This window comes from Coffea eugenioides, chromosome 6, assembly GCF_003713205.1.
Source record: "Coffea eugenioides isolate CCC68of chromosome 6, Ceug_1.0, whole genome shotgun sequence".
Lineage (NCBI taxonomy): Eukaryota > Viridiplantae > Streptophyta > Magnoliopsida > Gentianales > Rubiaceae > Coffea > Coffea eugenioides.
The window spans coordinates 40,648,624-40,673,673 of NC_040040.1; the positions used below are offsets into that span (position 1 = coordinate 40,648,624).

At 36.8% G+C, this 25,050-nt stretch overlaps 2 protein-coding genes across 2 annotated transcripts; one reads left to right on the forward strand and one right to left on the reverse strand.

The window, feature by feature from the left end:
- The first annotated feature begins 4,729 nt into the window (after positions 1-4,729).
- LOC113775112 (transcriptional elongation regulator MINIYO) lies at positions 4,730-13,304 on the forward strand. Its single transcript, XM_027319854.1, has 11 exons — positions 4,730-4,815; positions 5,446-5,694; positions 5,786-6,800; positions 7,515-7,642; positions 7,750-7,928; positions 8,663-8,768; positions 8,904-9,161; positions 9,266-9,454; positions 9,579-11,840; positions 12,324-12,533; positions 12,833-13,304. The coding sequence occupies exons 2-11, from the start codon at positions 5,464-5,466 to the stop codon at positions 13,025-13,027; spliced, it is 4,773 nt and encodes a 1,590-aa protein (XP_027175655.1). The 5' UTR covers positions 4,730-4,815; positions 5,446-5,463; the 3' UTR covers positions 13,028-13,304.
- Positions 13,305-18,161: 4,857 nt separating this feature from the next.
- On the reverse strand, positions 18,162-21,505 carry LOC113774161. Its single transcript, XM_027318728.1, has 3 exons — positions 20,071-21,505; positions 19,026-19,849; positions 18,162-18,863 (listed from the first exon to the last, which is right to left on the reverse strand). Exons 1-3 carry the CDS (start codon positions 21,503-21,505, stop codon positions 18,162-18,164), a joined length of 2,961 nt encoding a protein of 986 aa, XP_027174529.1.
- Positions 21,506-25,050: the final 3,545 nt, after the last annotated feature.

Here is a 25,050-nt window from a genome sequence, read left to right on the forward strand (position 1 = left end):
AGCAAATAAATGCAATTTAAATGAAAAAATTACTGAAATCTGTGCAGAAGAAGAAGAGATGTACAAAAGAAATTTTACAAAAGATGTTCAGAACATAGTTTCAAAACAAATCTTTGCTAGATGGCAAGCTATTTTATCTGTTTTTTATTTTGAGATTGAATTTATAAAAGGAGAAAATAATTCATTACCAGATTTTCTTACTAGAGAATTTTTACAAGGACATGGATCGGGACATGATGGCCCAAAGAACTGATCGCGAATATACAAATTATTTAAGAACTCAACGAGATTCTCCTAAATTTCTAAACAAAGAAGCAGTTCTCCAATCCAGAGGATATCAATATTTTATTCCAACCAGCAATGGAAGACAAAGCATTCCAGCCTATCAAATTTCCAAACATAATACAGTTTACATTCAGAGAAGCCCTTTGGCAACCCTTACACCAAAAGAGAGAGCTTTTCTTCTTCAAAGAGAGATTCAGAGAAACATTATTCGAATTCAAGTTCTGCGAAGAGCAGGAAGAAATGAAGAATTTCTTCAACATTACAAAGACCAAAATAAACAATTATCTAACCAACTTAAAGATGTTGTTTATAGATTTTGCAGAAAAATGGATTCAAAAGCAGGAAGTTCTAGACCCAAGACTCCTCAAGATTATGAGATGAGTCTTACTCCTGTAACTCAAAATAGATTCCAATTACTATCAGACTTTCCAGCACTGACCTACAGTCAAGCTGCTTGTACTCCAATTTCCTCTCAAATTAGACCAATTCAACAAATACCAAAATCCCCAGAAAAATCCACAGAAAATACCTATTTTACAAAGCCATTTACCCAACATATTACTTTAACAAGATTCCAAGAAATACCAATATATTCTACACTCAATCAGCTTACTCAAAGAATCTTTCCTCAAAAATGTTATTGGCAACCCGATGATCCTTCAAAAAATTTGGATTATTACGAACTAATTCTAACAGATACTCAATCTGTAGAAATATTTCCCATTCCAGACAAAAAGAATCCAAATATAATTAGCCATTCTAAGTGTATAATAAAGAAAGTTTGTTCACCAAATGAATGGACTTCTCTTTATTCCAAAAAATCATTCTCAGTCAGATTCATTCCAGATGGATTCACATATCAAGATTATAAAATGGCATGGTATCGTGCTTTTTTATACAGACCATTCAATCATTCATGGTTCTTCACATTCAAAGAAAGTTGTGCCAGAGAATTTCCAATTTGGTTCAATCATTGGTGGCAATGGTTCGGCCCTCAAAAGGAAATACTACCTCCAAATGTGTTAATGGGATTTCAGACTTATCTCAAAAGAGCAAAGGGGGAAGAGTATATAAGACCTATATTATTCCATATGGAGTTCAAAGTACCATGGATATTTTGCTGGAGTTTCAAAATTCATCAAGAATTAGAAAAATCCCTTCCAATGTCACTAGTCAGAGAATTCAAAATCAAATGGTGGACAGGATTCAATCAAGAATTTGGAGATCAAACCAATGTGATAAGATTCCTGACTACTGGAGACAAACTAAAATGGACAAATCAGCCAACCACTACTTCAACCACTACTCCAAAAGGGACAAGACAGCCAACTACTATTCCAACAACTACACCTACTCCAACCACTCCAAAGAAAGATAAAGAAAAGATGACAGATATGGCATCCGAGGAAATTGCAAGCAACTTTCTGATAAAGCAAATGATGCAGAATCCCGAGATGCTCAAAGAATATTTGAATTATTTGCAAAAGCAAGATAAGAAAGAAGAAACTGACAAAATTGAGGAGTCAGCTGGATCATTCGAATCCACTTTTGATCCCTTTGGTGGACCATGCGGACAAGACCCAAATGACTTTTGAAAAAAGATGTCGGCCACAATTCAAGAAAAGAAAATGAAATTCAAATGCAGATGAAATGCAAAGGCAGACGTCCCTATAAATAGATTCAAAATCAAAGGAAGAAGCATCGGTGAATAACCAAGCAATCCTCTTGTGATAAACTATTAGCAAACCTCCCAATCTTTCTTATTCAATCCTCTTGTATTCAACCACTCTTGTATTTCTCAATATTTCAATAAGAAGAGCAAAGTTTGGAAGAATTCCACAATTATCAGATTCAAGCTTCCGTTAGCAACTCAAAAATTTTGTAAGTTCCATTGTTTAAATAACAGTCTATGCTCATTTCAAGTAACCTGGGTAGAAGTGGTATCAGAGCCACACACACAAGTAACATGCATATTTAAGATTTTGAATTATTATTACCTTATTTGAATTACTCTCTATTTTGACTTGGCTAATTCATGCATTTATGTTTACATATTTTATTAAACTTTTACTGAAATCATTGGTAAGACTTTGAAGCCTTGTGAGACCGTTGGTAAGTCCAGGTTAGGATGTTCCCGGCATAGTGCTCAGTTGTTCCTGATTAGGTAAAACTTTAAATAAATATTAAACATGGCTGCATTTTTTAGACAATTAAAAATAGGATCTAATTCAAAGCAAGATAATATAGTACAAAGTCATGAATATCATATGCCTATAAATAATTCAGACTGGACAATCCCAGAAAAAAGAATAGAACATATTTATAGAATAGGCCCTTTAGATTTCAAAACAGCTTTATCAGTTAAAACACATGAAGAAACAATATCTATTCAAGAAGAATATCAATCAATTCCATTACTAAATCATAGTACAATTCAGAAATATTTAAGTAAAGGATATCGATACATTCATATAGGTTTAATACAAATTGCAGTAAAACCACTATTCCATTTAGGAGTAGACGCTCCAATATATTTAGCATTAAGAGATACTAGACTCAAAAGATATAAAACTTCTTTACTTTCTATGATTCAAACAAATGTATGTAATGGACCCATATATTTTAACTGTGCTCCAAACTTTTCAATAGATTTAACAGACCCACATATTCTGAACTCAGTAATATTAGATATTCACCTACAAGGAAATGAATTTGAAAAACATACAAAGAATTTTGCAGTAATATATAGAATATATTATAGACCATTATCTTCTCATTTAAATCCTAAATTTATAATGACTCCAACTCTTAAAGAAGAAACAACTTTATTACAAGTAGATGCAAATAGACCTACAACTTACACTCCGAAAAGATTAAAATGGAATGAAATAACTATACCTAGTGAATTTGAAATTAAAAATCCACAAATAGCAAGAAATATAGAACAAACCACTGCAGAAGATATTATAGAAAAACCTGATGGTAATACCCTAATAAGATTTTCATCATTAAGAGAAAAACCTGATTCAACTTATTCTTGGTTACCAGCAAGACATTCTAATTATGAATCAACTGAAATAAATTTTCCTTTAGAAAGTACTTCAACTTTTAAATATAAAACTCCTGTTCCAGAAGTTATAAATCAAAATCAATCAGAATACTCTCCAACTCACTCACAAATGAAAGGAGAAATAAATGTTATAAATAAACCAAATAAAACAAATCATAAATATTTACAAGATAATTTTGATGATGAAGAAAATACTGAAAAGAGAATTTGGTTCTTTCAGTTAGACCCTGAGTATAAAGAAAAATTAATTTTAGAATGGAAAAATGAATTAGAAAAGCAAAAATTTGATTTTTCTTTCTTTACCTGGTTATCATTCTATACTTCAAAATTAGGAATAAATGATATATTTTATATACCTCAAATTAATGTTCAAACTAATTTATATAAAAAATGGAAATTAAAAGATGATCAAGTAATAACATCTATACATCCTCCATTACAAGAAGTAAAGATAAACATAGGTCAAGGAGACATAATAGCCTCACCTTTTAAAAAGGGTAGAGAAGCTGAATCAAGTACAAATAATAATACAGTAAATTTAGAAGATATTAAAAAGATTTATCAACAAAATAATTATACAAATCAAATTCTTCATACAATATCTCAACATATGGAAGTATTAAATACAAAAATAGATACCATAAAGAAGCCAGAATTAAAATTCCCTAATGATATTTCAGCACCTCATTTTCAACCTAGAAGCTTGACAAGAGAAAAAGAAACAGATTTAGTTCAAAATATTAATAATCAAAAAATAAACAATACAGATAATATATTAAATAAAATATCGCAGGCATTACAAAACCTAACTACAGAAGTAAAACCTCCAGCTCCTAGGATAAATACATTAGACCAAATAATAGAAGACAATTCATCTGAAGATATAAATAATTCATCTGAAGAATCAATAAATTCAGAAATCGAAGAAAATATAATTTTACCAATAGAAAAACAATTTGAAGAAACCAAAGATAATCAAATAAATAAAATAAAAAGAAGAAGGATTTATAATAATAATAATAATAAAAAATTGGAAAATGGTAAGTACAAAGAATTATTATCCAAGACCTAGCCCTCCAGATATTCAATATGAAGAAAGATCAAAATTTCGTACCACTAAATATGATGGAGACTCAATTTATGAATGGAATATAGATGGCAAAGCAGAATATGAAGTATTAAATAATTTACAAGAAATGGGAATGGCTAGATTAGCTTACAAAATAAAAAATATTCAAGAGAGAAATATTGCAACATTATTAGTTTCAGGATTTACTGGACAATTAAAAAATTGGTGGGATAATGCTTTAACACTTCAAGATAAATTATCAATATTAGATCATACCCAAACACACAAAACCAAAAATAAAACACCCAAATTACCTCTTTCTTTCTCCTGTCTTGCCGGCTTAGTCTACAACAATCGGTAGAAACTCTTCATCTGCTCAACCAAAATTCAGGTACTGTCCAATACTATTTCCCTATTACTTTCTTAGCTGAATTGACTTGTTAGCGCCGAGCTTTTGCTTTCGCCTTTTCAACATGCAATGGGATGCTTTCGTTAGTTTGATTCTCTTAGCCTAGCTTATAGCTCTTGAATTTTGCAAGTTTTCTGGGCCTTTCTGAAAACCACTTTTCATGGTTAACAAATTTATGTATCTATGTATTGGTCCTTTTGCTCTATTGGAATTAATGCTGTCATGCGTTTGCTTGAATTCTGTGTCAAATTTGCTTCTAGGTTTTGATTTTCAAATTAATATTCGTTAAATTGAAGCTTTTGTTGCTAATTAACTTGGGTTATTGGGGTTATCGCTCTCCAGTTGGTTGTGAAGACTAGGAGTTTTAGGTCTTGTGGTTGTAGTGCTAATATTTCTTGCATACTGATCCTAGTAGCAGCAGCAGTTTGCGCATGATTGTGTGTGGGTTGGAAGGATTGGGTTTCATAATTGAACTGAATAAAGATTGATTTTACTAAACTGAGTAGGTTAGCATTTTTGAGGTTTGCACTTTATTCAAAGATGTCCTTTAGTTATTGAAATTGTATTGACCTTGGTGCATTTTAATGATAGCTTAAGTTTCTGATATGCCAGTTGGCTCATTTTCCAGTAATGAAGTTGGACGCTGGAGTCAAAGGAGGCAAAAGCTTCAAGAAACCTGTTTTCGGAACTCCTCTGGTTCAACTTAATGGAGAAAATGAAGATGCTTCTCGCTTAGTCGGTGGCATTATTGAGAAGGGCAGTTTTTCAGTCTCATCAGATACCCCTGCCCCTTCCTGCATACCTCCTCCTCGCCCCACTGCCCTTCCTTTTCCAGTGGCCCGTCACCGCTCCCATGGCCCTGTAAGTGCTGTTCCCTCGTACTACTTCCCCCCCACCCTCTCTTTTCAGTCAAGAGGTTTAATATGTGTTTTGGTTAATCTGTTGTCTTTAGCATTGGACTCCAGTTGGTGGTAGCAGTTTCAGCGGTGATGATAGGGATATGGATGATACTGAAGAAGGGGAAGAGAAGGGTTTTAGTGGGTTTGACTCTCTTGCTGCTTTTGCCAAACCAGTTCCAAGAAGGAAGAGGAAAGGTTTGGATTTATCTCGGTGGCGGGACATAATGGGTGGTGAGGGTGATTCTTCTGGAGAGTGTAAGCACGTTGTTGTTGAAAAGTCCACAGCTGTCAGCCCTCTGGCTGAAATTTCAGGTGATAGTTTAGAAAAGAGTGCTGTTGCTTTGGCCATGGACTTGGATACGGAAGGCAAGAATTCTGTTGATTTTCGAGAGATGAAAGAGCAACTATCAGATTTGCCAACTGATCTCGCCCAACAAAAGAACACAGCAGATGTTCATGTTGCTCAACAGTTTTTGCAGATGGGAGGAACATCAAGACATAGGATTGCAGAAACGGAGGAAGATATTATATCAGAGAGAGGGCTGGGACTTCCAGAAATTTTGGGCAACGAAATGGAAGTTGATAGGCAGTCTGTAGATGAATCTGAGGCGTTGAATCTTGAGAGTCAAATTGATGCTGAGAATCGCACTCGATTAGGGAGAATGTCATCTAAAGAGATCGCAGAAGCACAGGCTGAGATAATGGCAAAGATGAGTCCTGCATTGATAGAGGCATTGAAAAAGCGGGGACAAGACAAGTTGAAAAAGAAAAAGTGCCCTCGTTCAGATAAGGATAAGGCTACAACTGCTGTAGTGGGCACTCTGCAAGATGAGAGCATTTTGTTCAATGCACATGGACTTCCCCATAGTGATAGCTCTGACAGGGTTATCGAAACAGGTTCAAAAGAGACATGGATGAAGCAAGGGAATGAAGTTGGTCCTGGACCCAGCCCAAAGAACAGCAGTTTGTGGGATTCTTGGAGCAAAAGAGTAGAGACTGTCAGAGAAATAAGATTTTCCCTGGATGGCAGCATGATAAAATTTAATGTTCTCCAGACGACAAATACAGGTAAGGCTGAGGTGGTTCCTTGTGTTTGGTAGGCAAAAGGAGAGGAGCATGGTGAACAGAGAGGAGGGGGGCACTATGTAGTTCCTGGGTCGAACAAACATTTTTGCTGCTAATTCTTTTGGTGTTCAAATCCCCTTTGGTTAATAACTGCTAACTAAAGTAGAGTAAGTATTCGTAGTAACTTGAGCGCATATGCAGTTTATCCTGAATTACGATTCAAACTTCTGTTTAGGACACCTAAGTTGCTCTATTGAATTTCTTAAACTGCATGTTATTAAGCACTCTTTAGATGAATAATGGCCATCTATGATGGATATATTGATCCAATTGAAAATTCATCTAAAAAATGATTTTTAATAAATATGTCAATTTATTCCTTTTTGTTTATTTCACAGATTGAGTCAAGATGCAGTCTGTTAGTTTATATGCAGTTTATAAAGGAAGTAGATACTGCTTTCTCTAATGATCTTTCGCTCCCCCTTTTTTTCCTTTCTTTGTGTTTATGTGTGTGTTGTTCTTGCTTTCCCATGTTTCCCATGTTAGATCCTATATGCATCTTTATCTAATGAGACCTTACAAATTGTTATATTGGTTTTCTTCTAATATATCTGTGGCACAAACTTTTGAGTAAATAAAGCGAGTTATCTGCTTGTACTTATGCCTCATGATGAATTATAATGATTCCCCAAGATCCACTTACCCCTATCTTATTAGGTAGTACGTCTGCCGGAAGTCAATATACTGTAAATAATGTTGCTGAACGAGACTTGCTTAGAACTGAAGGTGACCCTGGTGCAGTTGGATACACCATCAAGGAAGCAGTGGCTCTAACTAGAAGTGTAGTAAGTTTGGATGTTTTGCCTGTGACACTCTTTGGTCCCTTGGTCTTGTTGACTTGTAATGAAGGTCTGGTGGCATTATTAGCCTCATTCTGAACTGCATTATTCAGGTTCCGGGTCAAAGAGCTCTTGCACTACATCTTGTTGCAGCCATACTTAATAGGGCAATACATGGCATCTGCAAGAAGAAAGTTGGATACAGCTTGAAATACGCTGAAACAGATGGAGATTGGGAGGCTATCTGGGCTTTTTCTCTTGGCCCAGAACCTGAGCTTGCTTTATCACTGAGGTATATCCATAGATATTGCGGCCAGAATTCCTTCACCTCTTTTTGTTTCTTTGGATATGACTCTGATTTTATATTCCTCTTTGCAAGTATGTTGCATGTTAGTTCATCACTGTCATTTTGGACAAATCTGGATGGATCAGCAGTTCTTATTGAATTGCGCCCCTCTTTGTCATGTTTCATCTCTGTATTACATGTCTGAAAAACTTATCAAAAGTGATATGTATCTTTTGTCTGCTCTTAAAAGTTCATTTTTTGCTTTTTTGTGAAAAAATTTTCCTGCTTTTGTTGTTGTTCTGTGTTTTAAATGCTGCCAGTAAGGGCTGATGGTCATTGGCACTTTTGATTGAACAATTAGATGATGCATTGAGTGGAATAGTTTAAGTTTGATTTTTTGGATAAGCATGTAAAATGACCCATAAATGTCATTGAACTGTTGTTGGTCCATATCGTTTAGGCTTAATTGTCTGGTCCTGATGTTAATTGGATTCTTCATATCAATTTCCACTTTCTTGTCCATCGCTGGCTCCATGAACTATTTCATCTATCATTTTGGTATCTTGGTATGCCCTTTCTCCACCACCTTTCTTGAACGTATGGGTAGAAAAGAATCTTTGCACTTTTATTTTCGACTACAAACCCCTTAGTTATATCAGCCCTAAAATTGGTTACACCATGACTCCTCCTCCCTGATAGTTTGATGCATGTCTCCTTATCCTGCTGTTTCTTGCTTGTAGGATTTGTCTTGACGATAACCACAATTCTGTGGTTCTATCTTGTGCCAAAGCTATTCAGTCCATGCTGAGCTTTGATCTGACTGAGAGTCTCTTTGATACCTCAGAGGTACAGTTGCATTAGTCAAATTATATTCTTGTCTTTTGCTTCTTGATGGCTGAAAACAAAACTATGGATAAAGTAGTGTATTTTTATGCGTCTATTTTGTCATAGATTCACTTCGTGTGATGCTTCCTTTTTCAGAAGGCTCCATCCACTCAGGATGACATTCCTACTGCTGCTGTATTTAGAAGTAAACCAGAGATTGATGTTGGTTTTCTTCATGGTAGCTTTTGGAAGTACAGTACTAAACCAACTAATATTCTTCCCTTACCTAAGGTTAATGATGACAATCCTGAAGGTGAGCATACAATTCAGGATGATGTAGTTGTTTCTGGTCAAGATGTAGCTGCAGGTTTGGTTAGAATGGGAATCCTCCCAAGGATATGCTATTTGTTGGAGGTACTCATAAATTGGCAAATATGGTGTTTGTCCTTCCATTTGGCTGAATAACTGCATTACACTTTGTTAGTAACCATTCTGAGCGATCTTTTATCTGCTGCCAGACGCAGTCTTCAGCCTCTTTGGAGGAGTGCTTGCTTTCTATACTTGTTGCAGTTGCAAGGCATTCCCCAACTTCTGCAACTGCGATCATGACGTGCCATAGGCTGGTTCAGACAGTCATTAACAGATTCTTGGCTGAGGAACAAATGGAAATCAATCCTTCAAAGATAAAATGTGTCATCCTCTTGAAAGTAAGAACATTCTGTGCAGTCTTTGTAAACTTGCTTTTTTCACTGATGTATTAATAATGCTGTAGGGTAGATGTTCTTTGCACTTATCAGATTGTTGTTGGTTACTTTTCTTACTATGTGAAAGGTGCTAGCTAGGACTGACAAGAAGAATTGCTTAGAATTTATCAACAGTGGGATTTTCCAGAAGGTTACTTGGCATTTAGTTCGATATATGTCTCTTGACCAGTGGATCAATTCTGGAAAGGAGGTCTGTAAACTTTCGTCAAATCTCTTGGTTGAACAATTAAGATTATGGAAGGTCTGCATAACTTATGGTTATTGTGTATCTTACTTTGCGGATCTGTTTCCTGCCTTGAGCATTTGGTTAAATGTGCCTACTTTTCAAAAGCTACTTGACCGTGACGTCCTTGGTGAGTTTGTTGCAGTCTCCAGGGAAGTTTATCTTGTTCTGGAGGCTTTGACTAAAAGCCTTCCAAATTTTTATTCATCTAGCGACAAGACAACAGATGGAAATGCCGAAGAGATGGAGAGTTGGTGTTGGAGTTATGTTGGTCCACTGATAGATTTAGCTCTTGACTGGACAGTGTTAAAAAATATTACACCTCTATCCAGATTCATTGACTGGCAAAATCGAGAAAATGAGGATAACATGTTGCAAGATTCAGTTATGAATTCATTATTGTGGGTGATTTCCTCTGCTATGCACACAATTTGTAGTGTACTGGAGGCTGTGATACCAGCTGATACTTCAGAATTTAGTGGGGGGTGTCTGCCATGGCTGCCTGAGTTTGTTCCCAAGGTTGGACTTAAACTTATCAAGAATGGGTACTTTCACTTCTCAGGAGCAGATGTCTGTGATTTCAATGTTGCGGAAGGGGGTTCTTTTGTCAAGTTTCTATGTCATCTGAGGTATAAATGTGGACTAGAAACATCTATAGCTTCTTCTTCTTGCCTCCAAGGGTTAATCCAAATCATTTCTATTGTGGACAAGTTAATCAGGTTAGCTAACCCTGAGATTGATAATCTGTCATCTGAATTCCTGGGTGTGCCAAGAGAAGATAAGATTCTGGCTGATGGGATACTTAAGTCCTCTGTGGCTGAATTAAAAGCTTTGCTGGCAAGCTATATGAAGTTTACTTTTAAGCGCCCGAATATGCAGTCAATTGAGATGTTTGGCAGAGGTGGGCCTGCTCCAGGAACGGGTGTGGGTTGGGGAGCCTCAGGTGGAGGGTTTTGGTCCAAAACTGTGTTGCTGGCTCAAGTAGATGCAAGATTAATCACTTGCTTGCTGGAAATTTTTCAGAATTTCTGTGTAAATGATCAGTTAACAGTTGACAATTTGCCCAGCTTTCTGCGATGGATTAATACTGCCATGGAAGTTTGTTTAACAGCGGGACCTAGGGATAGATCCATGGTGGATAAAATATTTGATCTGCTGTTCCAAGTTCCTGTCTTGAGGTGCCTTGAGTTTGTTATATACGATTTTCTTCATGTTAATAAGACGCTGAAAGTTTTCGAGTGGAAGTATGAAGAAGAGGATTACCTTCTCTTTTGTGGTGTGTTGGCCGCTCACTTCAAAAGCAGATGGCTGTCTGTGAAAAAGAAATCTAGATCTATTGAAGAAAATCGGGATGCTAGACAAAACATGCTGAAGAAAGGCAATTTTCCACTTGAAACAATTGATGAGGAGATGAGTGCATCATATTTGGACAATACTGGTGTGACTACTTTGACCAATGAGTGGGCTTACCAGAGGCTGCCTCTTCCCGCTTATTGGTTTCTTAGTCCAATGTCAAATATGCGTTGCAGTACAGATGCTAACGTTCACAAAGCTTATAGTACCCAAAGTGTTGAGCAGGAGCAAGCTGGTCTTCTCAGAGTTGCTCAGGCTGGACTTTTCTTCCTTTTAGGTCTTGAAGCAACGTCTGCCTTCCTTAGCACTGAGTCCTACTCTTCTGTTCATAATGTTTCAGTTACTTGGAAATTGCATGCTTTGTCTGTGATATTGATTGATGGGACAGGTGTTCTTGAAGATGAGAAGAGTAGGGATGTTTATCAAACTTTGCAGAGTGTCTATGGGCAAACTGTTGATAAGCGAAGATTGTCTGAAGCAGGAGATAAAATAAATGGTGGTTTGTTGCAATTTCAGTTAGAGATAAATGAGAGCTACTCTACATTCATTGAAATGCTTGTGGAGCAATTTGCTGCTGTATCCTATGGTGACTTGGTTTTTGGGCGGCAAATTGCTGTTTATCTTCATCGATGGGTTGAAGCTTCTGTTAGACTTGCTACCTGGAATGCACTATCTAATGCTCATGCTCTTGAACTTTTGCCACCTCTGGAGCAGTGTTTTGCTGAAGCTGATGGATATCTTGAACCTGTTGAGGTACTAGATAGAACTCTTAAAGTTCTTGCTGATTAAATTATTTTAATCTGTCCCACCGTGCTGTTTGTTCCTATTTGGTCGAGAGCTACTATGATGTAATTTTATTTGACAAATTGTCTGTCATTGAAATGTAAATACCAAGTCTTAGGTTGAAGCTGTCCTCTAAATATAGATCTATTGCATATTTTTGAGTAGTGCATCATAGGATTAGATTTCATCATTTTTTAATACCTCCCATGCCTCAAACACCTGCAATGAGACACAGACCAAACAACATTCTATTCTTGATGCTTTTGTTTTTGGGAGCGGGAGATAGTAATTCATGAATTGGTCAATATATCTGTTTTTGTGTCTTACTGCTTATTTTTCCCAGTTTTACAGAATTCTTTTCTTCTGACACAGAGCAAGTGTTTGGTTTTGATTTTTCCTTTTTTGGTTTTTTGAACTGTTTTATCTATTTTTTTTTGTATTTTGCATATGCAGGATGATGAGAAGCTCTTAGAAGCCTATGTAAAATCATGGGTTTCTGGTGTTCTTGACAAAGCAGCAACTAGAAGATCATCCTCGTACATCTTGGTCTTGCACCACCTTACGTCTTTTATTTTTGGCAATTGCATTGGTGATAAGCTATCGCTCCGAAATCAGCTTGTAAAATCTCTCCTGCGTGACTTCTCTCGTAAAGTAAACCATCAGGTGGGCTAGTTACTTTTCAGTTGGCTGCTAATGAAGTTGGATTGCAATTTCTCCTCTCTTTTAACTTTAGTGCTTCCTGATTTTATCAAACTGACAATGTTCCATTTTCTTCAAGTCTTCCTTTTTTCATATATTTTTTTTCCCGGGGGCAGGTTCTGGGGTTTGTGACAGGGACTACAATTATTGTTCAAATATCTACTCAAGTTGTATTCGTTGACCCAGATTCCATTCGGTTAAACAAGTATTTTACCTGGTTTTCATTTTTCCTTGTCGAATCCAAACTGTTTTTTTTATGACAGGGCATGATGATGAATCTGCTGCAATATGAGAAGCCAACCACTGGCTCAAAGCGTGGACTTGTTGAAGCTTGGCAGGTAGAGAAGAGATTAGTGGTGTTGAGAGATGCTTGTGGAGGGAACTCTTTGTTGCTGAATCAAGTGGAAAAGCTCGATCAAGCACTGAAGAAAGAAGAGCCAGCACATAGTGTATCATAAACTAATACTCTTGTCTAGGTCCATGTGTGTGTATATACTTGTGCTTGGTTATGGACAGCAGGCATGCAGCACCAAAGTGTATAGCATGAATTTTCTAACTAGGGGGAAATCTTAGAAGACCATAGCCATGTACCTAGTTTGGGTTGGGGTAACTTATCTTGAAATCCTGTGGAGGTTAGTTTAGGTAATTTATCGTCCTTTGAAAGTCAAATCTTCAAGGGTCTATTTTTCCTTAGTTTTTGGCTCTCCAACTAATTAAAATGTATAATTTTAGTCCTTCCGTTAACTTGGCTCGTTATGTTGGATAAAAACATCTATTGATAAAGAATTCAAGATGTGTCCAACCAACCTTTGTTTGACAAATCAAGAAAGCCCCAATGTAGGTTTGGAGGAATTTCACTAAAGAATTTGATTATTTGAGAGATATAGAAAATTCAAACTTGGAACGATGCCAACACTTGTTAAAATATTCTCAAAAAATGAATTATGTGCCTGGTTTATGTCAATAAAAAGGAATAATTTCAGAAACCTCCCTGAGGTTTCCGACTATTGTAGGAAGTTCCCTTCTAGTTTAAAAAATTACACCTACCTTTCCTATGATTAGCATTTCAGTAACAATGTAGACCAAATATGCTAATTTTGTTCTAAAAAAAATCCTAAAATATCCCTTTGTTACTTAGAAGAGGGAAAGCTTTCTAATAAATTTCTTTCACATTGCAACTATTATAAACGATATAATCACCACTCTAACGAACTCAATAAACCACTTCATCTTAATTCCCATATTCTCACAATTTTGATGGCCTACCATTGCCACCTCCAAAGCTTCCCATGCAAATCAATTGTGACAATTAAAGGTTGCATTCAACCTAATCTTTAGCTTCATTTTTTTTTGTTTGCCTAAATTCAATGTTTGAATTAACCAATGTCACTATCCAAACTCAATCCAAATGGGTACAACCTTGTTGATGCTAAAATAATCTAACCCACCAAGAATACCAACACGAAATAATCAAAAGCAACACTGGAGACCACATCCCATGTCTCTAGGCAAATCTGATTGTAATTTTTATATTCCAAAATTCTTTTTACACAATTGGCATAATACCGTAACCTTCATCAATCCATGTTCCCTTTTCGGCTATCACTTTTATTTTCTTTTATGTACTCTGTATCATTGTCATCTTTTTCACCTTCATTTAGTTTGACAACAAATATGATCCGGCAACTTGTCATTTTGCAATTTCAATTCAATAATACTTATAAAAAAAGGAAAAAAAAAAAGGATCTATTTGCAGAAAATAGTGGATTATGAGATGCAGGAGAAAGAAGGTAAGAGAGAGAGCCAGAGAGATAGAATAAGAGTTTATTTTGTGTGACAACCGTTGCTTTAGAATAAAAGACTAGTTGTAATTGGAGGGGTTTTTTTTTTTTGTAGGATTGTTTATAAGTAAAGGATATTATAGTCATTTTACTACATGAATGGAAGTTAGTATAAGTATTCAAACCTGAAGGGAGGTGAGCGAAATTGTCATCCTTAAAAAAAAAAGCACATGAACCCAATGAATCTAGAACAATATCGAAAAATGAGTTAAATTCCAAATGAAGACAACTCAATTTCTTCAAGTTACTTGTCCTTGCTGAAATTTCTCTGTTCAGGGTTTTGGGTTTTTAATTGATTTTGGTCAATTTCAACAATTGTAGATTTGATAAATTAGTTTATGAGTCAAATTGGGGTAAAATAAATTTACCTTAGCATATATTCTATGAAGACGGAAGCGCCCCTTGGTTATGTCCCTATCGTGCATGTGGTAATGTTTCTATTTATCATAACGACTCAAGTTGACGGAAAAATTACACAACAGATCTTCTGTCCCAAATCTGTCTCACTTCCTATTCCACTCCTTATTGTGCCCAATTTCTTTTAATAAACCAATCGTAAAACCATTCGGACCACATTAAGTTAACCTAATAGCCAACCAAAGAACTAAGTACAGAAACAAAATCTGTTTAACCAGAGCCCATTAAAATAAAAAATCTACCAAAAATCACCATTAAAGGGCAGAAAAAATTTCACAAAATCACGATTAAGAGAAAAAAAAAAAACCTAACAACCTCTGCCTGTTGTCTCCTCCATCTCGTATCTCCATTGCATAAGTTTTGGCGCTAGGTATATTAATGATTAATTTACAAGTTTAGGCTATGTTAATTCTCTTACCTTCCGTCAACGGTTTTACTAGTATAAGTTTGTCTGAAGACGAGAAAAACCTTAGGTGAACTATTAGTTGCTTGCCGTTTCCTATCTATACTAATGTTTCTTGATATTACAGATTTTCAAGTTAATTTTTTTTTGTTTTTTGTTTTCATAATACTTTAGATCCCAACATCCACAAAGGTTATGATGTGATGCCTTGAGTTCAATAACACATCAACATGCATCAACCAACTTTGTCCTTAGTAAGAAAAAAACTTCATTACTTAATTAATTTTTATTGGTTCTACAAGTCACAATTATGAAATAATGCATTTTTAACGATGTATAGGATTTGTGTTTGTAGGCACAAAATCTACAAAATGATGAGGATATTGACCAACCAGTCGTTAAAAAATGAAATTTAAAAGAAAGATGAATGAAGGCATTAGAGAACAAGAACAAAATGTTAGTTGGCACAAGGTAGTTTAGACGAAAGGTCATGTACCTCGATATGCTTTTATACTCTGGTTGGCATGTAGAAAAAGGTTGAGTACAGTAGACAGATTGAAGAGATGGGGCGTATCAGTTTCAATGGAGGAGTGTGCTTTTTGTATGGAAACAGAGGAAAGCATGGCTTGCTTGCTTGTTCTTCAATTGCAGGATTACTTAAATGGTTTGGCAAAAAGTACAGGGGCTGTGTGGGGTATATTGAGGTAAGTATTCTCCAGAGCAAGAGCTGAGTTGGTTAGTGCACTTACAATCAAACTCCTTTAGTCACAATCTTAACCAGCTGGCTTTTGTTGTGACAGTTCTATAACATTTGGCAGGCAAGGAATGCTTGGAGATTGCACGCACGAAGGAAAGGCGCAGTGGGGATTCTGGAAATTATTTGTTAGTAGTGTTCAGTATGTGGTGACTTCATGGGGTAAAGTACCAAGGAATCAAGAGGATTGGAGCTTAGTAGTTGAGTGGGGATTCCTAATACTTGTTTGTGTTAACTGTGTATAGACCTTGTTAGGGATAGCTATTGAGATGTATTTATGTACTTGATCGAGGAACTCTTGTGTATTACCTCATTGCTGATCTTAAAAAAAGTTTACACTTTGCTCAAAAAAAAAAAAGAAGAAAGAAGATGATTTTGAAGAAATGGACAATGAGATTGTGATCATGGATTAATGCTTTTGAAGAAATGGACAATGAGATTATGGTCATAGTGTTATGCCTGTTAGTGGAACTTGGCATGAGATTATCACTTTGTGCTTTTCAGTGGATTTGTTACACTTCAGCTCACTTTGACTTTTTGATTAAATTGCTGTTAAGATTTGGAACCTTTCATCTCATCGTACCTTTTTTTCTCTTTTCATGTACAGAAATGTGAGTATTCTGTGTGTTCCAACATTGAGATTATTCTGATGAAGAACTATATATTTGTATTGAAAATGAAGCAAATTCTAGTCAGTTTGATGATCTTTTGTCATACAAGTTATAAATTAAGCACTACAAAGGGGAAAAGGATAAATATTCTCATCATTCTAGTTGCAAAAATTCAATTGAAATCAGTTTTCCAATTTTTGAAGTTAGGGCAGCATCTATAACCGGCACAACTTCACTGGAAAATCTTGAAAGTGCTATTCAAGTAACAACAGGTAAAAATTGTCAAGTTACATTCGGCCCGTGAAACTCTTTAGAAGCTAGATATATCACGTCCCGTACTTGGAATGTAACACCGCCACGTCCTAGACAAAACTAAAAGCATAAGGCAACAAATTTCCAAAACAATTACATTCACTTTATATAAGTTTTCTAAATCCGCAAATACAAGATCATCCATAATAGCAATTCTTCATCTTCCAAGATAAAAGCAAAATTAAACTTTCTACAATATATACAATATTCAAATCCTATCATAAAGTATCTTATATAGAAGTACAAAAGTCATTCTCTAACCAAAGTCATCTCCATCTCTATTACCACCCCCACGAACTATCAAAGTCCACTTCAATGAACTCATCATTAACTGCATAATAACAACAAAGGGTGAGCGAAATCTCATTCTATAAGTAGCGGATGTATCTCATTATTGGGTCGAACATGTTACATACATAGTACATTTCAAATATCATTGACTTGTATATATAACTTTATAAGAACATGGCCATTATGAACATTTCAATGGCATATCATACATCACAAACATAAAGGAGCTCGAACTATAAGACAACAATTGATCCCGGATATCTAGTTGTTAAATTAACTGGTTAACATGATTTATAGTGCTAACTACAGCACAGGCTCGTTTCATATTGCTAACTACAATGTGGTTAGTCCGTTTCATATACCAACTACATGTGAGGAACTAGTCCTGTCAAAAGTTGCTTATACAAGAACTCAACAAGTGTAGCATTTCATCTCACAACTTACCATGGCAAGAGTAATAACAAATATCACAACGGATACATGTTCATGCCACTTTAGCAATTAAACAAGTAGCTGCCTTCAATTTTTTTTTCCAACAAACGATAACATTTTATAGCAATTAACACTTGATTTTACAAGGATTAGTTACAAAAAGGGGATACTACCCTGCTGTCCCTCTTTACTAAATCAACCAGCCATATTGGGAAATCATTTTCCCATTCAATATCATGTACTAGCTTTACTGCAAACTGTGCTAATACATGGCTGATTTCATTTTCTGTTCTAGGAATAAACACAAAAGAGCATCTGTCAAATCCTGTTCTAAGATCCTGTACATCTTCTAGAATAGTTGCAATGTTTGAATCATTTTCACTGCATCTGTTAATTTGCTCAACTACTGATTTGCAGTCTGAATGGACTATAATTTTTGTCCATCCAGCCTGTTTAGCCATCAGTAATGCATTCCTTATGGCAAGTGCTTCTTCTTTACTTGCTATTCCCTTTCCCTGGGTGACTATTCCTTTAGCTTTCAGTAGTATTCCTTGCTATTATTCCTTGCCCAGTCCTGATCCTTTTGGCTGATATAGCTGCATCCGTATACAACCTTATCACTCCCTCCCTTGGCATCTCCCTTCTTGAATTGAGTTCGGAACTTGTCTGGACTGTAATCCCCTCCTGTTCTGGCTCCCTCTCTTGCTCAAACTCTAACCACTCAGCTTGTGCTTTCCGTAAAATTTTGAAAGGTTCCTGCTTTGCATCTTCAAAAACTTTTTTATTTCTGGCTTTCCAGATTTGCCACAGGATGTTGATGGTAAGGTTAACTCTATCCTGTCCTTGTTCCAACGATAGTGCTTGAGTAACTTGCTCCCACCAAAGCCATAGATTATGTTGCTTGTCTTGTAATCCATCCCATCTGACTGGAGCCATTTTCCATACCTTTGCTACATTTTCACAGGAGAAGAACAAGTGTTCCATTGTTTCCTCAACTTTCCCACAGCAGCCACATCTACCTTCACCCTTTCTTAGTCGTTTGGACAGTACCTCATTGACCGGTAAACAATTCTGTAAACATTTCCACAAGAAGTGTTTGAGCTTTGCCTTCACCTTCATATGCCATAACTTTTTCCGCACACTGTCCTTTCTTATCTCCCAACTTGTTTCAGCATCATTTCCTCTCGGTTCACTTTGATTTGCACCAAACTGTCTTGCTACTGCATAGCCCGTCTTAACGGTGTACGTTCCAGATTTTGAGTAGCACCAGATCAGTTTATCCTTTCTTCTTCCTAAGCTAGTTGGGATATTTTTTATGAGTTCAGCATCTTTTTTACTGAACCACTTCTGGAGTTATTCAGATTTCCATCTCCCCTCTTCTAGCAACTCATTTACCCATTCTAACGTGCAATCCTCAGGCTTTGAGCCAGACACCAAGCCTTTTTCAGATCCAGTTATCCATCTGTCATTCCATATACTAACCGACCTGCCATCCCCAATTCTTTTCCACAAGCCAGCTAACAATAGTGATTTTGCACTATGTATGCTCTTCCAACACCAGGAAGCTGATTGTGGGGGATTTTTTTCCATCCAATTTGGGTCTTTCATGTATTTTGCCTTCATTACCTTGCTTACTAGCAAATTTGGAGCTGTTAGGAATCTCCAAATTTGCTTTGCCAGCAAGGCCGTGTTGAAATCCTCAAGGTCTCTAAAACCTATCCCCCCTCTTCCCTTCACTTCTGAAAGCTTCTTCCAGCTTGCCCAATGTACACAAGTTTCTTGCTCTCCCTTTCCCCACCAGAATCTTGCAATCTTAGCTGTGAATAAGCCTCGAGGGACTCTAAAGCAGGCCATTACATATGTTGGCATCGCCATAATTACTGCTTTGATGAATATTTCCTTGCCTCCTTGACTCAGTAGCTTTTGTTTCCAACCTTGAAGCTTGTTTTCGATTTTGCTCTTCACAAATCCAAAAACTTGTGTCTTTGATCTTCCAATTGCCATCGGGAGCCCCAAGTATGTTCCATTCCTTGCCTCCTTCATATTTTCCGGTTCGTCTTGCACTTCTTTCTTCCTCAGGTCTGGAGTATTTTTGCCACAGAAGATAGCTGATTTCTCAAAATTTACCACCTGCCCTGATGCTTTGCCATATCTTTCCAGAATGCTTTTTACCTTCCCCGCCTCCTGCTTGTTTGCTTGGTAGCAAAGTAAAGAATCATCTGCAAAAAATAAGTGAGAAATGGTCGGACTATCCTTGCATATTTTGATTCCTGTGAGTTCCTTCCGCACCATGCTTTGTGTATAAGACTGGACAGCCCTTCAGCACAAATAATGAACAGGTATGGTGATAAGGGGTCACCTTGTCTAATCCCTCTACTCGGTTGGATATAACCTACTTTTTGGCCATTTAGATTGAAGGAGTAAGATATAGTAGACAAACAAGTCATGATCCATCTGACAAAGATTGGACAGAAACCCATTTTCATCATTAGTCTCCCCACAAACTTCCATTCAACTCTATCGTAAGCTTTTGACATGTCAAGTTTTAGTGCCATGTATCCTACCATTCCCTTCCTCCTATTTTTCAAAAAGTGAAGAATTTCATGAGCTACCACAACGTTATTAAGAATTTGCCTGCCTGGGATAAAAGCTAACTGAGAGTTACTAATGCAGTGTTGCAAAACCATTTTCAGCCTATTTGCTATGATTTTGGAAATGATTTTATACATGACAGTGCACAAACTGATTGGTCTATAATTCGCAACTGATTTGGGAGCCTCAATTTTTGGAATTAAAGAGATAATAGTTTCATTCACAACTTTGAGCATGTACCCCGTATGGAAAAAACTACTAATAGCTGCCACTAAATCCACTTTGACAATATTCCAGTAATGTTGAAAAAAGAGAGGAGACATACCATCAGTCCCTGGTGCTTTGTTTGGATGCATGGAGAACAAAGCTTGCCTAATATCATTTTCCTCCACTAGCCTTATCAGCTGCTCATTCATTTGACTAAAAATAGTGCTTGGTATTTCTGCGAGAATATCCTCAAAGTTGTTCGGACTTGTAGTGGTGAAGAGGTCTTTATAATATTCACTGAGTTCCTCCTCTATCTCTTGTTCATTCTTGCACCATGTCCCATCAATTTTCTGCAGCTTACTAATAGTGTTTCTCCTCCTCTTTGCCATTACTGTTGAGTGGAAAAAAGTTGTATTTCTATCTCCTTCCTTGAGCCATTTGCGCCTTGATTTTTGGCTCCAGTATAGCTCTTCCTCCTTATATGCTTTACTCAACTGGGATTTTAGCTCAGCAATTTGTCCACCCTTACCACTATCATTTCTTTCTCTCACCTTAACCAGTTTCTCCTTTAACTCCTTGATTCTTACTTTGGAATTACCTTGCACTTTTTTCCTCCATTCCAGAATTGTAATGCGACATTCCTTTATTTTCCTAGTCACTTTGAACATTTTGGATCCGAGGTGATCTTTTCTCCATGCTCCTTGAATCACCTCCTTTGTTTCTGGATTTTTGGTCCATCTTTGATCAAAATAAAATCTCATTTGCTTCCTTTTGGTATCTGGATTAGTGTCAACAATAAGCATGAGATGATCTGATGCCTCTGTTTCAACATGATTGCACCTTACCTTCTCATATCGTTGCACCCATTCTGTACTACATAGGCACCTGTCCAACCTTTCTTTCACCTCACCATCCCCTTCCCAACTATTGCTCCATGTCCACGGCACACCTTGATATCCTAAATCAATCAGATTATTAGCTCTAATAAACCTGTTAAACTCTCTAAAACTACCTTCAGCTCTATCTCTTCCTCCCCACTTCTCCTCATTCGATCTCAAGTCATTAAAATCTCCCATTATTATCCAGGCCTCCCCCCATTCCTTCATCCTATCCTCTAAAAATTTCCATTGCTCTTTCCGGGTATTACTGTCTATGCTTGCATATACACCCACGAACCACCAGTAGCTATTTGTTTCCTTATCCTCTACTTGAGCACTAATGTATCATTTCGTGTTTCTTATCTGATCTATCTTCACCTCATTGTTCCAGAATAACGCAAACCCCCCTGCTCTTCCATCTGAGTTAACAAGATGACAGTTCTCAAAACCAATTCTCCTTTGCACCTTTCTCATAAAATTTTCCTAATTTTTTGTTTCACATAAAAATACCATATTAGGAGAGTGGAAATTTAGAACTTCCTTCAGCTGGGGAATTGTCAAGGGGCCTCCTGCACCTCGACAATTCCACATCACAGCCTTCATTTACACTGTGGAGGCATATGGGGGTTAGCCTCCAGTTCCCCAGTTGTTTTCTCCTTGATTAGATCCAGCTTCATGACTTTTACTTTTGGAATATTATCCTCATCCTCCTCCATTGGTTAAGTCCCTTGAAGCAGACCTGCTACCTTCCTTTTTCCTCCCAATTCCCTCATTTCCTCTATGTTTGTAATTATTTGGAGAAGGGTCCTAGCCGGCCTCCCTCTTCTTTTGAATGTACTCCTTTTTTCCTTTTTGTTTTCAACTTCATCAATTACTTCTGCTTTCCTCTCTATCCTTACGTCTGACCATTTTTCTTTTTCCACTCCTATCATCTCTTTTCCACTTTTCTCATTTGTGATCTCCACCTCCATTTCCTCATTCTCTGAAGGTTGTAACGGTATGTTCCCTCTGTTAATTTCTTCATTTTCCATTTGTTTCTTTTTTTCCTTCCCCCCAGGTGAGACCCTAACCATGGTTCCCCCCCTCTTGATTTTCCTTATCCACACACCTCTGGTCCTTCAAAATCTCTGCCCACCTTTCTTCATTCTGCCTCCTCATTCTTTGTTCCTTCCTCTCCATTTCCTTACTCTCCAACTCCAACTGATTTTTTCCACCCCTTATTATAGTGGCTTCCTTATCCTTTGTTCCTGTTTTTACTTGGTAGCTTGTGTTCCCTTGTTCCCCCTTCCTATTTTCCATTGCCTTTTCTGCTTCCACTCGTCCCTTTAAGGGGGACACCATTATATTTCCAGCTCTCATCCACGCTCCATATTGTTCCTCACATTCTGCTGTTCCATCCCTTCCCCCCACATTGCATGTCCTGTCACTATGCCTAATGATGCCACACCTATAGCAGAAATCCGGACATCGTTCGTATCTGAACTCAACCCACACTGCTTGCTCTTTGCTGTTAACTTTTGTCCCTCGAAACAGAGGTCTAGTGACGTCCACCTCCGCCAAAATCTTCATGTGTTTCCCCTTTTTCCCACCATTTGCTGGGATAATCACCTTCCTAACTGACTTAAATATCTTGCCTAGTTTAAAACCCACCGCTCTGCTCATCCAATGGACCGGCATGTTTCATAGTTGTATCCAGAGGAAAGCATGCTGGAAAAAATTGTTGCTCCTTTCACATCCTGCTACCCATTCCTTAACTATCAGTACCTGATTATCCTTAACCCATGGCCCTCCTGTCAGGATCTTTTTCTTTTCCTCTTCTTCCTCCAGATGGAACTGGAACAAGTTGGGGTCTAGTTCAGTGACTTTCATCTTTTTGGGATACCCCCATGCGTGGTTTGTGAAATTTTTTATCCCTGTGAAGTTTGCAATTTTTTCCCCCACCAGCCTTCCTATTAAACTTCCATTGCACCCCACAACACCTTCCCCTATATCTTCACCACTCAGATCTACTCCTCCTATTTCTGTTTCTGACAGTTCAAATTTTTGGAAAGCTCTAGCTAGGGCTTCTTCTATTTCTGCGTCTCTTGACTTCCAGAGGAACCCAAGCACTACTTCTGAGCTTTAGAAATGCAGCTGACTGACCTGTGTTGAAGACACTAGACAAGGCAAACAATGTTATCCGAAAATCCTAACTAAGAACACCAAAAACTGAGATAAAAAACTACTGCAAATAATAACCACAAGACTCAACAAAGAAAAACGAAAAAACAGAGAGATGAACCAAACAACTGTCCAGCTTCCAACCAAGTTAATGCTTCATGAAACTGTTTTTATGGGTCATGTTTAGTCCACTGTATTTACTCCCCCAATAAATTAACCCTACTACTCTGGCTGTGTCCGCGATCAAGATTGCTGGGTTTCCATTTGTTTCTGGTTTGGTGGCAAAAGAAATGTTGAGATTGGGATTTGTGTTTGAGTTTGAAATTTTGAAACTTTGAAAACTTTTGGGTCACTTTTCCTCACCCACTCTCTTACACCGAGGAGAGAAATCTCTAAAGTTAGAGAGAGAGTCTCTCAATGAGAGAGAATTTTGATTTAAGTAGCTGCCTTCAAAAGATATAGGATACATGCGCCACTTACCTCGGTCCAATGGATACCCATGCTTGTTCAAATAATCGGAATAATAGCTACCTTCCTTGCCTAGACATATTAAAATCATAACCTTAAATCATACCAAGCAACTCCAAATTGTCATAAAAAGGAGCCTAATATTACCCTTAACCACTAATTCCTAACAAAAGATAATTTTCTCATCTTTCCTAATATTGATAAATCCTTGACAAAGATTCTAAAATTTTCCAATAGTCGGTTACCAACTATTCTACTTATCTAATATAACAATATGGGTGCTATGATGTTCTATTGCCTAATTTACTAAATAATAAGAGATTATCCTACATAAAATCATCATCCAAGGTTCAAAATGGTATACACAAACTTAATAGGTAAATATACAACCCACAAATACATTTACTTCATGTATAGTCAAAATAACTAAACTAAATTCGAAATAACATTAAAAGCCTAGCAAAGTCTCCATTAACCTCTCCAATTCCATTTCCGTTATAGCCCAACAAACCCAAGTGAAACTAATGATGAATACCAATGTTTAGTAGTTTTAAGAAACTAAAAAAACCTCCAATAAACTAAATTTAGGCAAATATAATCAAAGCCCTGAAATTCCAAGAAAACAGAAAAGTTTGACTAATTTTTAAAAATTTATCTTACATCCAAAAATCATTAAAATGTTACTGAAGATAGCCCATAAGAATTCGAACAAAGTGATATTTTTACTTTTCCAAATTCTAAATATTTTGGAAGAAAAGTTGAAAATATTAAACTGTAGTGAATAGTAACTGCCAGAGCTTTGACCGGCAACTCCGACGACCAAATGCCATTAAATTTGATGAGGAGGTGATTGAAGTCATGGGCAATCAGATGATGGGGTGCATCCATAGTGTCGATGCTCCAGTGATGGCAAATTAAACCTCTAAATTTTGGTATTTTTTGGAGGCAATAGAAGGAAGAGAGAGATATAAAAGGGATAAATAAAATGAAGAAGAAGGTATGTTTGTGGGTATGGCTGATTAATAAATGATGTGGGAAGATATTATATTTATTTACTTCATAAGTCCCTCAGTTTCTAACTTATCACATTATAGCCCCAACTAATAAATCAACCA